General features: G+C 75.0%; 1 protein-coding gene across 1 annotated transcript in view; it reads left to right on the forward strand.

Moving 5' to 3' along the window:
* Positions 1-10594, forward strand: part of ZNF106 (zinc finger protein 106) — a 30062-nt gene extending 19468 nt beyond the window's left edge. The window contains exons 7-24 of the mRNA XM_029077396.2: positions 345-930; positions 1964-2033; positions 2931-3085; positions 3201-3261; positions 3633-3941; positions 5186-5945; positions 6048-6103; positions 6251-6289; positions 6451-6596; positions 7035-7169; positions 7366-7482; positions 7635-7826; positions 8096-8158; positions 8539-8658; positions 8956-9027; positions 9222-9293; positions 9938-10084; positions 10241-10594. Coding sequence (XP_028933229.1) covers positions 345-930; positions 1964-2033; positions 2931-3085; positions 3201-3261; positions 3633-3941; positions 5186-5945; positions 6048-6103; positions 6251-6289; positions 6451-6596; positions 7035-7169; positions 7366-7482; positions 7635-7826; positions 8096-8158; positions 8539-8658; positions 8956-9027; positions 9222-9293; positions 9938-10084; positions 10241-10297 — 3157 coding nt within the window. The 3' untranslated portion in view covers positions 10298-10594. The remainder of the gene's footprint in view (positions 1-344; positions 931-1963; positions 2034-2930; positions 3086-3200; positions 3262-3632; positions 3942-5185; positions 5946-6047; positions 6104-6250; positions 6290-6450; positions 6597-7034; positions 7170-7365; positions 7483-7634; positions 7827-8095; positions 8159-8538; positions 8659-8955; positions 9028-9221; positions 9294-9937; positions 10085-10240) is intronic.
* The last annotated feature ends 143 nt before the right edge of the window (positions 10595-10737 follow it).

A 10737-nucleotide genomic window follows, 5' to 3' on the forward strand; every position in this document is an offset into this window, starting at 1 on the left:
GTGAGGCTCACGGTTAACCCCCGCTTTCCGGATGAGGGAACCGAGGCCCGGAGAAGCGAAGTGACTCGCCCGCGGTCACAGAGCTGACGAGCGGCGGAGCTGGGATCCGAACCCACGACCCCCCGCCTCCCAAGCCCGGCCTCTTTGCGCTGAGCCACGCCGCTCCTCCGCGGGTCGCCGAGGGCCACGTCGTTCCCTGCCCTCCTCCGGGCTCCCCGGGACCTGGGGGAGCCGGGGCCGCGGGAAGCGAGCGCGCGCGGGGCGGCCGGGGCGGCCCCGACACCCCCGGCCAAGGTGGTCCCCGGCCGAGCCGGAGCTGTCCCGAGCCCCCCTCCTCGTTCCAGATTTGGCATCGAGATGGTCCCCCTGGTGCAGAATGAACAGGAGGGGCTGGACCTGGACGAGGAGCCCGACCCGTCCAGCCTGGAGGGCTTCCAGTGGGAAGGGATCTCCGTCCCGGCGGCCCCCAGCCCGGGGAGGAAGCGCAGCCTCTCCGAGAGCAGCGTCGCCGTGGACGGGGCCTCGCCCGTCTTCGGTTTCTTCGGCGAGCAGGCTTCCGGCAAGGAGAACGAGCCGCGGCCGGGGGTCCCGGCCGCCCGCTCGCCGCGGGCCCCCCAGGGCCAGAAGGCTAGCGGCGGCCCGCGGGTCGGCCCCGAGCGGGAGGAGGCCCCCCCGGCCGCCGAGACGGCGGACGGCGCGGACGGCCGGAGGCGGCGGGGCGTCCGGGCCGCGCCGCCGGCCACCGGAGACGGGGACCCGGGCCGCCGGGAGGGGCCCGCCCCGGAGAGCAACGGGGAAGGGAACCGACCGTCCTCCTCGTCCACCCCGGCCGCCTCCAGCCTGGCGGACGCGGCCACCGACAGCAGCTGCACCTCCGGGGCCGAGCAGAACGACGTCCAGGGGCTCCGGAAGAAGCGGAGAGCCACGGGCGTGAGTGCGCCGGGGGCGGGGGCCCGGCCCGCCTCTGCCGCCTCGGCCTCCGGGGCGGTTTTGGTTCCGGGGCGGTCCCCTGCCCCGCCCTTCCAGCGTATCGCCTCACCCCACCCGACCCCCCCCCCCGCCCGCTCCTGACCGCCCCGCCCCGCTCCTCTCCGCTCCGAGTTCCCCGGGACCCGATCCGCCGGGTCCGGGCCAGGCGTGAGGTCATCTCCCGAACGGTCCAGCCGCCAGCCGGGACTCCGGAATGCCCCCGGGAGCCACCCCCCGGCCTCCACGTGACCCGGCCTCCCCGGAGGCCTCCCCTGGCCCCGGAGACCGCTCCCCCGCAGACCCTGGCCCAGCGGGAACCCTCCCCGCGCCCCCCCCCCCCCGAGTCCAGTCTGATTCCCTCCTGTCTGCTCCGGTGCTCAGAACGGGGCTCGGCTTAAATACCGTTAAAGAATAAGCGGGCCGCCCGGGTCTCAGGGGCACCCGGGGAGGGAGCCGCCATCCCCTTCTCCCAACTCTCCCGGCTCTTCCTCCTCCTGTTGGAACCCCCGTCCCGCCCTTCATTCTCCATCAGAGGGCAGCCCCCGGGAGCCCTCGTGTTTCCCACCCTCGCCGCCCGTTCGCCCCGGGTCCCGGGGAGGTCCGTCCGCCGCCCGGGAGGCCGGGCCCGGGTTCGGGGTTCACGGGCGACCGTAGGGCGGGCCCCCGGCGCCGGGCCGGGCCTGCCAGATCCCCGCCCCGGGCGTGGGCCGGCGACCCGAAGCCCTTCTGCCCCCGCTTCGCGCCGGGGTGCGGAGAGCGGTTACGGGGGCCGGGCGACTTCCTCCAGCACCCAGGAGGCCCGCTTGGGTCTCGCAGATCCCCGTGGCTTCGGGGTCCGAGGCCTCCCGGAGCGAGGGAGGAGGCGAGAAGGAAGGGAGCGGACTCTCCCTCTCCTCGGGCGTGGCCCCGTCGTCTCTCTTCGGCGGGATCGGTCCGGGGAAGCGGGCGACGGTGGCGGCGGGGACTGACGGATGACCTCGTTCTTCTCCCACAGGATGGCTCTTCTCCTGAAATTCCAAGCCCTGAGAGGAAGAACAAAAGAAGGAAAATTAAAGGCAAGAAAGGTACGGGCACGGTAGGCCACCGTCGCCAGTCCTGGTCTCCGAGCAGGTGGCCCCCTCGCACTCGGTCCGTAGCCTCGGTTTCCACGCGCCCGCGTGTCTGGCGGGCTCCGGCCCCGCAGGGGAGTCGGCGACCGGGCTCCGGCCCCGATCCCGCCGGCCGGGCCGGCCTTCCGAGGGACGGGAGGGAAGCGGCCGGGACCCGGGCCCGCTGGTCGGGGGGAACCTGGGTTCTCGCCACAGCTCCGCCGCCTGTCAGCTCTGTGACCTCGGGCAAGTCACTTTGCTTCTCTGGGCCTCGGTTCCCTCCTCCGTAAAAACGGGGACTCGGACCGTGAGCCCCACCTGGGACGTGGACCGGGTCCGACCTGATTAGCCTGTGTCCACCCCAGCGTTTAGACGATACCGTCGTCCTCGTCGTTACCGTAAGGCGCAGCTTGCCCCCGGGGTCGAGCCGAGATCCGGGGCCGGAAGCCGGAAGGGCCTCGGGGGGGGGGGGGGGTTTGGCTCCGGGGAGGGAGAGGGGACAGAGCCACCCAGCCGAACCGGGCTCGCCCTTCCACTCCCGGCATCCCCGGAACCGTATTTCAGACCCGACGGAATCCCCGGGGCCCCGCTTGGGGTATCCCGCCCCACGAGGCCCCCGTCCTTAGTCTTTTCCCGCCTGCCCTCCCTCCGAGGCGGGTCCGGGTGCCGGCCCGGAAGGCGGCGGGCCGGCCGCGGCCCCCTCCGGGCCACCGGCCGACGCCCCGGCCCGGCGGGCCCGAGGCTCCAGGTGCCGGGGAGAGCCTCCTGGGACGCTGGAATCCGCCCCCCGCGCCCGACCGGGGGTCCCTCCCCTCTTCGCGGCGAGCGGAGCCGCGTGCCGTGTTGTGTCCGAACCGACCGTCCCTCCGGCAGAGCGCTCGCAGGTAGACCGGTTGCTGAACGTCTCCCTGCGAGAGGAGGAGCTGAGCAAGTCCCTGCAGTGCACGGACAGCAGCCTCCTGCAGGCCCGGGCTGCCCTGCAGGCCGCGTACGTCGAAGTTCAGCGTCTGCTCGTGCTGAAGCAACAGGTACCGGGGGAGTTGGGGGCGCCCGGGGCCGCGGGGCCCCGGGGGGAGGCCCCCCCCCGGGGATCCGGTCTCTCCGGGCAGGACCGAAGGAGACCCCCCCCCCCCCTCCCCCCAGATAACCATGGAGATGAGCGCGCTGAGGACCCACCGGATCCAGATTCTCCAAGGGTTGCAAGGTGCCGCCCGAGAGGGGCCGGGGCGGGGGGCTCCCTCCCCCGCATCCCCGTTAGTCCGGCCTGGGTGTGGCGGGCGGGGGGCGGGGAGAGCATTTACCGATCACCCAGCGGGTGCGACACGATGCCCCGGGCGCTCGGAAAAGTACAGAGGATACCCCGGGTACGTTCCTCGCGCGCGGTAACGCTCTTCGGGTGGCGTGGGCTCCTGGCGGGGGGGGTCTTCCCTCCGCCCAGAAGCCCTGCCGGCCCAGGCCCGGACGGCGTCCTTTGATTTCAGGCCAGTCCGGACCCTAGAATTGTTCTCGGGAGGCCGGGACGCTCTAGACGACCTGCGTCTGTTGTGTATGTGTGTGTTCCTCCTGCTTCCGCAGAAACCTACGAGCCTCCCGGCCAGGTCGCTCAGGGCCCCGGCCCCGCCCCGGGCGAACGCAGGAACGGCAGGTCTCAGGCCGCCGCCGCCGGGCCCCCTTTCCCCGCTTTCCCGGATACGCCCTCTCCCCACCTGGCCCCGGGGGCCCCAGCCCAGGACAGCCCCCCGCCGGCGCCCCACACGCCCGCTCCAGACTCCTCGGTGCAGGTCAAGCAGGAGCCCGTATCTCCCAGTCAAGGAGACGAGGACGGCACCGCCGGGCCCCGGGACGCGGTCCCCGCCGCCTCCGAGGGATCCCCGCCGGCCCGCAGTACGTCGCCCCCCTCCTCCTCCTCCTCCTCCCCCTCCTCCTCCTCCCGGACGGAAGCGGGGTCCCTAGCGGGGGGCGGGCGGGAAGCCTGGGGCGGCCCTAGGGGGCCGCCGGTACCGGATTCGGGGAAGCCCCCCGTTGGTGGCCTGGAAAAGAGGGTGAGCAGTGAGTAGAGGAGGGGGCCCGGCCCCGACCGGTGACCCCGTCCGGGTCTCCCCTGCCTCCCGCCCGCGTTGTCGGCTGGCTCGCCACCCCCCCCCCCCGGGCCAGGGTCCCGCAGGCCCCGCGCCCGTCTGTGCCCGTGGGCCTCGAGGACTCCCACCCGTCGGCCTCCCGCCGCCGCGTCGAGGCCGCATCCGGCCTGCTGCCGCGAGGCGGTTTCCCGGGGGTCCCGGCCCTCCCCCGGGCCGGCCGGTCAGGTCCCAGGGCCCAGCGCCTCGCGTTCCCCGACCGGATCCGGGCGGGGATTCCCCCCCCGGTTCTTCTGAGTCGTCACGACCGCCGTAGAGGCACCGGTCCCCGGGCGGCAGATGAAACCCGAATGAACGGGTTCTGGATTCAGCTTAAGCGGCGGGAGCCCCGCGATCCCCGTGTGTCCCCTGGCTCAGAAGACGGGGAGAGGGAGCAGGAGGAAGGGGAGCCGAGGGCGGAGGAGCCGATTCTCCCCCAGGAACGGTCGGCCACCCGTCTCCGGACGGATGTAGCCCGGAGCGGGGCCGCCACGAGCGTTTCCCGACCCGGGGGGCCCCGGGGCGCCCGCCTCCCCGGGCCCCCGTGTCCGTAGCGGCGGTAGGAAGGGGGTTTTTTTGGAGCGCCCCTCCGTCCGGGGCGGGGCGCTTTACCGAGTGCCCGAGAGGTGGCCCGTCCCCTACCCGCGAGGAACCTCCGCTCTGACGGCGAGGGGAAGCCCGGGGGGAAATGACGTCCCGCTAGCGATCCAAGTAAATGATGGAATGTGCAATTGAATAAACGTCTGTCGCTCTGCACTTCTGCCGGTAATTTGAATTCGGCGCTCCTCCAGCTTCCCGCCTCCCTCCGGCACCCCTCCTTGCCCTCCCGCCCCCGGCGTCCGTCCGCCCTGGCGGGAGCCGGGCCGGCCTAGCGGGAGGCCCGGTGGATGCGGCGGGGGGGGGGGGTCTCGCCCCCGCTCGGGACGGTCGGGGGGCCGACGCCGGTCCCGGCGGCGGGGACCCCGAGGGCCGGGTGGTCACGGCGCCCCTTCCTCCCTCCCCTCCCTCCCCCAGGACAGCCGAGCGACCACGCCGCGTTCCCCGTCGTCACGGCCACGCCGTCCCTGGCCGAGCTGACCGAGAGCTTCCGGCAGGCCAGTCGGCAGCTCGGGTTGCCGGCGGGGCGGCCGGACCGGCCGCCGCCCTCCCCGGCGAGCCCCGGGCGTCCCCGCGTCAAAAACGAGGGCCGGCCGCCCGCCGCCGGCCCCTCGGCGGGGGAGCCCCGCGGCGGCTCTCCGCCCGCCGGCGCGGCCCCCCCGCCGGGGAAGGAGCCCCGGCGGCCCGGCCCGGGGGCCGAGACCGCCCCGGCCCGCGCCGAGGGCAGGGCGGGCAAGAAGAAGAAGAAGCTGAGGAAGAAGAAGACCCTCCGGGCCGCCCGCGTGCCCGAGAACAGCGACACGGAGCAGGACGTGGCCGCCGCCAAGCCCGCCAGGAAGCTCAAGGCCGGGAAGGGCCCCAAGGGGGCGAAGGTCACGACGTCCACCCTGCCGCGGCGGGCGGGCGGGCGGGCCGGCCCGCCGGGCGAGGAGGGGGACGGGGGCGGGCCGGGCAAGGACGACTCCGACAGCGACTCCTCCCTGGAGGTGCTGGAGATCCACACCCCGCAGGGCGAGGTGGTGGCCGTCGACTCGTCCGACCCGGGGGACGGGAAGCCCGACGGCCCCTCGAGAAGGGACCCCTCGGCGGCCCCCGGGGTCCCCTTCCCGCAGGCCTGCGACGAGGTCAGCTCCACCAGCGAGATCGGGGCGGCGGACGGGGACGCCGTCCGCAGGAGGTGAGGCCCCGGGGGGCCCGGGCCCAGCACGCGGTCGGAGCAGCGGGCGGACGGGCGGGAGGGAGCGGCGTCCCCCCGCGGATCGGGGCCGTTGTCTTGCAGCGTGGCCGAGACTCAGACCTCCATCTCTTCCCTCAGGGGATCCGAGACCCCTTCAGGTACTTACCCACCCCTCGCCCCCCTCCCCTTGCCGCCCGGTCGCCGGGCGCGGTCGGGTCCGGCCCCGTCCCGGGGTGACCGGCCGTGTGGGTCCGCGGGAGGGGCCCTCCGGAATCACACCGTCTCTCCGTCTGTGTCCACGGCAGCTTCCGAGTGTAAATCGGAGGGCCCGCACTACAGCACAGGTGGGTTCTCCCCCGGGGGGGGGGGGGGGAATGGGATCCCGGCCCGGGGAGGAGGCGGAAGGCGGGCGGTCGCGGGCCCGCGGGGCCGCTCTCTCCGACGCCCGGCCGGATGGACCTGACGGGGCCCGACGTCCGGGCCGGGCGAAACCCGCGTCTCGCAGAGATGTCCTCGGAGCCCGGGGAGGACGAGGAGCCCACCGAGGGGAGCTTCGAGGGGCACCGGGCGGCGGTGAACGCCATCCAGATCTTCGGGAACCTCCTGTACACGTGTTCGGCCGATAAGACCGTCCGCGCCTACAACCTGGTGGTGAGCGGCGGCCCCGCGGGGCCCCGCGCCTCTCCCCGTCCCCCCGAAAGAGCGGGGGATTATCCGGTGTCCCCCGCCCCCGATAGCGGTTGCAGGCGAGCCGACGCTAGGGTCCCCCGGGGGCCCCCCCGGGTTCCGCTCGAACCGGATTTCCCTCGCCGCCGCCGTCCGCCGGTCGGATCCCCCCCCCCCCCCCCGGGGAGCGGGCTCCCCCCCTCCCCGTCTCTCACCCACACTTCCCGGGGGAGCAGGCCTTGGGGAAACGCGTGCGGAGAGCGGGGTCGGGAAGGGGCGCCCGACCTCGACCGTCCCCGTCGGTCGGCCCCCCCTTCGGTTCCGCCGGGCCGAGGGTGGGACGGGGCGGGGCCCCGAGGGGCGCCCGTCTGGAGCGGGGGCGCCCTCGGGGCCGGTGCCCATCCCTCCCGGGTTTCGCCTCAGAACAGGAAGTGCGTGGGCGTCTTCGAGGGACACACCTCCAAAGTGAACTGCCTCCTGGTGGCTCAGACCAACGGGAAGAACTGTGCCCTGTACACGGGCTCCAGCGACCACAGCGTCCACTGCTACAGCCTCGAGGTATCCGCCGTCCGCCCCCCGCCCCCCCCGACCCCGGCGAGGAGCAGGTTACCCCGGTCCCGTCGGTGCCCCCCGTCCCGCCCCCCCCCCCCCGGGATCCCTTCGGCTCCCCCGGCCCGACCTTCGGAGGATCCTCCACGCGGAGCCGGGCGCCGCCCGGCGCCGCCCTCACGCCCGCCGGCCCGTCCCCCGCCAGACCCGCCTGTGCCTGGAGCAGCTGCAGCTGGAGGATCGAGTGCTCTGCCTCCACGGTCGCTGGCGGACCCTGTACGCCGGGCTGGCCGACGGCACCGTGGTCACGTTCGGCTTAAAGGTGGGGGGCGAGGGCGGGCCCGCGGGCGCCCAGCGGCCGGCGGGGTGGAGGGAGGCGGGGGCTCCCTCTCCCCCCCGGGCCCGGGGTCCCGCGCCTGCACCCGGGTGTCCGGGCGAGCGGCCTCCGAGAGCTCCGCTGGGTCCGCCCGGCAGAACAACAAGCGGCTGGACGTGTTCGAGTGCCACGGGCCCCGGGCGGTCAGCTGCCTGGCCACGGCTCAGGAGGGGGCGCGCCGGCTGCTCGTGGTCGGCTCCTACGACTGCACCATCAGCGTGCGAGACGCCCGCAACGGCCTCCTCCTGCGGACCCTGGAGGGACACAGCAAGACCGTCCTCTGCATGAAGGCGAGGAGGGGGCGGGGGCGGTGGGGGAGGGTCCATCCCGCCCGGCGGAGATCTAGCCCTCCGCGCCCGGGCCGGCCCCCTTCTTCCAAACCGGGGCGGGGGCCTCTGGTGGGCACGGCGTCCCCCGCCCGGGGCAGCCGGCGCGGTCGCTTAACCCCTTCCCGCTCTCGAGCGAGGACGGAGGATGGCGCCGCCGCCCCAGGCCGGGGCTCCGGTCCCGTCGCCGGCGGCCGCGGGGCCGGCTCAGCCCGGGGATCGCCCCGTTCCAGGTGGTGAACGACCTCGTGTTCAGTGGCTCCAGCGACCAGTCCGTCCACGCCCACAACATCCACGTGAGCCCGGCCGGATTCCCGGGGGGTTGGGGAACGGGCGGGCGACCGGGGGGCCTCGGACGGCGGGGGACCGGGCCGGGGAGGCGGGGCGGCGACCGGGGACCGGGCAGAGCGAGCGACAGGGAGCGGGCAGGCGGCGGGCCGAGGTCGGCGGGGAGCGGGGGACGGGGAGGGCGTGAGCGGGTGCGTTTCCCCAGACTCCGCCCGAGGTCCAGGTGGAGAGCGGCAGCGGTCAGTCCCCTCGCCTGGTCCCCAGTGAGCGGCCCCCTCAGCCCTCCCCCGCCGTCAGGCCGAGGAGGGCCGGGGTCCCCGGCGAGGGCGCGGGGCGGGGCCGGGCCGACCCTTCTCGGGGGGCTTTACCGACGTTCCTCCCGGCCCAGACTGGGGAGCTGGTGCGCATCTACAAGGGCCACAACCACGCGGTGACCGTGGTCAACATCCTCGGAAAGGTGATGGTCACCGCCTGCCTGGACAAGTTGGTTCGGGTCTACGAGCTTCAGGTCGGCGGAGCGGCCGGCGGGGCCCGGGGGTGACCGCCGCGGGGCGGGGGGTGAGGGGCGGGGGGCGGAGGGGACGCTCCGAGGCGGGCGGGGGGGAGGGGAGGGGGCCCCCGACGGTCAGGGGGGAGAGGCGGGGGGCCTGAGGGGCCGTCCCGAGCCCCCTCTCCGGGGGGTCACCCGCAGCTGCCGGAGAGGGAGGCCACGGGGGGTGGGGAGGCCGGGGGGGGGACGGGGGACGGACTGGGGTCGGGGGGCCGCCTTACCGACGCCCCGCCCCCCCCCATCTCCCGTCCGTAGTCCCATGACCGGCTGCAGGTGTACGGGGGGCACAAGGACATGATCATGTGCATGACCATCCACAAGAGCATGGTACGCCTGCCGACGTCATCGGCGGGTGGCGGGCGCCTGCCGCGTGCCAAGCACTGGGCCGAGCGCCGGGGGAGGTGCGCCGCAAGCGGGTGGGTGGGCGCGCCCGTCCCACGCGGGCCTCACGGGCCGAGGCCCCCTCCGAGTCGGCCCGGTGAGGGGTGCCCGCCGGACCCCGGGTTCGCCTCCCGTCCTAGATCTACACCGGCTGCTACGACGGGCACATCCAGGCCGTGCGGCTCAACCTGATGCAGAATCACCGCTGCTGGGTAAGGGCGGGAGGCCGGGGGCCGTCCGGCCGCCGGGTGAACGGGCGGGGGGCGGGGGGGGGGCGGGCCGGGGCGGGGGGGCGGCCCGGCGCCCGCGTCCGAACGGCCACGTGGTTCGGGGTCGCCTCTCCGCCGAGATCGGGTGGGCATTCCTGGGCGAGGGGGACGGTAGAACCGGGGCTGGGGCAGGAGCCCGGCCCGACCCCGCTTTCGTGGGGAAAAGGCTTCCTTGGTCCCCAGGGCCAGAGTCCATTCCTGGTTCTCGCCCCCGTAACCCGTTCCTGCCGGGGCTCGGCGGCCCGGGTCCGCCGTCCCCTCCGACCTCCTGCTTCTCCTCCTCCTCCCCGCCCCGGAGGTCGTTTGCCCCCGGGACGGGCTTTCCCGGCCCCCTCGGCCGGCGTCCCGGTGGGACCCGGCCTGGGGGTTTGGGGCTGGGGGGGCGGGGGGGTCTCTGCTTCCGCCCGCGGGAGGTTGCCGGGGGAGCCGGGCCCTGGCGTCGGCCTCGGGGGGGTCCGGGAGGGTTCAGGTGAAGCGGACGGGGAACGGGTGAGTTCCTCGGGTCCCGGGATGGGGGTCCCTGTTCGCCGCGGGCGGACCCCCTGACGTCCCCCCCCCCCCCCCCCCCCCGGCTCCTCCCTCGCCAGTGGCACGGCTGCTCCCTGATCTTCGGCGTGGTGGACCACCTGAAGCAGCACCTGCTCACGGACCACACCAACCCCAACTTCCAGACCCTGAAGTGCCGCTGGAAGAGCTGCGACGCCTTCTTCGCGGCCAGGAAGGGATCCAAGCAGGTGCCCGGGCGGGAGCGGGGCAAGGGGAGGGGGCCGGGAGGCCCGGACCCCCACGGGCCCCCCGGGTTCAGCGTCGAGGGCGGTCGGCTCCCCGGCCTCGGTACCCCCGCCCCGCCGGGCCCCCGGCCCCCCTGACCCCGCCCCTCCGGCCGGCAGGACGCCGTGGGCCACATGGAACGCCACGCCGAGGACGACAGCAGGATCGATTCCTGAGGTTTTCGCCTCCCACGTTGGGAGGTCATCTCCGAGACCGCGGCCCGGCCGCTCTCCTCTTCCGTTCCCTTCTCCCCGGGGGGGGGCCGCCCGGGCCCGCGCGCGGGCCCCGCGACGAGGGGGCCGGGCGGCTCCGAGGCTAGAGGTCCCCCTCCGTCGCCCGGCCCGGGGGTCGTCGAGCTTCTCTAAGGCCCGGCTGGCTTTCGTTACGGCACGGGAGCTTCGCGAGCCCCCGGCCCCGCCGGGTTCCATTTCGTCTGTTTCAGTTTTTAATCATTAAAGCGGGGAAGACCCTAAGCCGGGAGACCTAAGCCGGGCCGGCCCCGTACCCCCGCTCCCCGCGGGAAGCTGCCCGGCCTCTTCCCGCCCAACGGGAGTGAAGGGCGCCCCCCCCCCCGGGCCTGAGCCCCGAGGATCCCGGCCCGTCGTTCCCGGGGAGG

The sequence above is a fragment of the Ornithorhynchus anatinus genome, chromosome 13, assembly GCF_004115215.2.
Source record: "Ornithorhynchus anatinus isolate Pmale09 chromosome 13, mOrnAna1.pri.v4, whole genome shotgun sequence".
NCBI classification, from domain to species: domain Eukaryota; kingdom Metazoa; phylum Chordata; class Mammalia; order Monotremata; family Ornithorhynchidae; genus Ornithorhynchus; species Ornithorhynchus anatinus.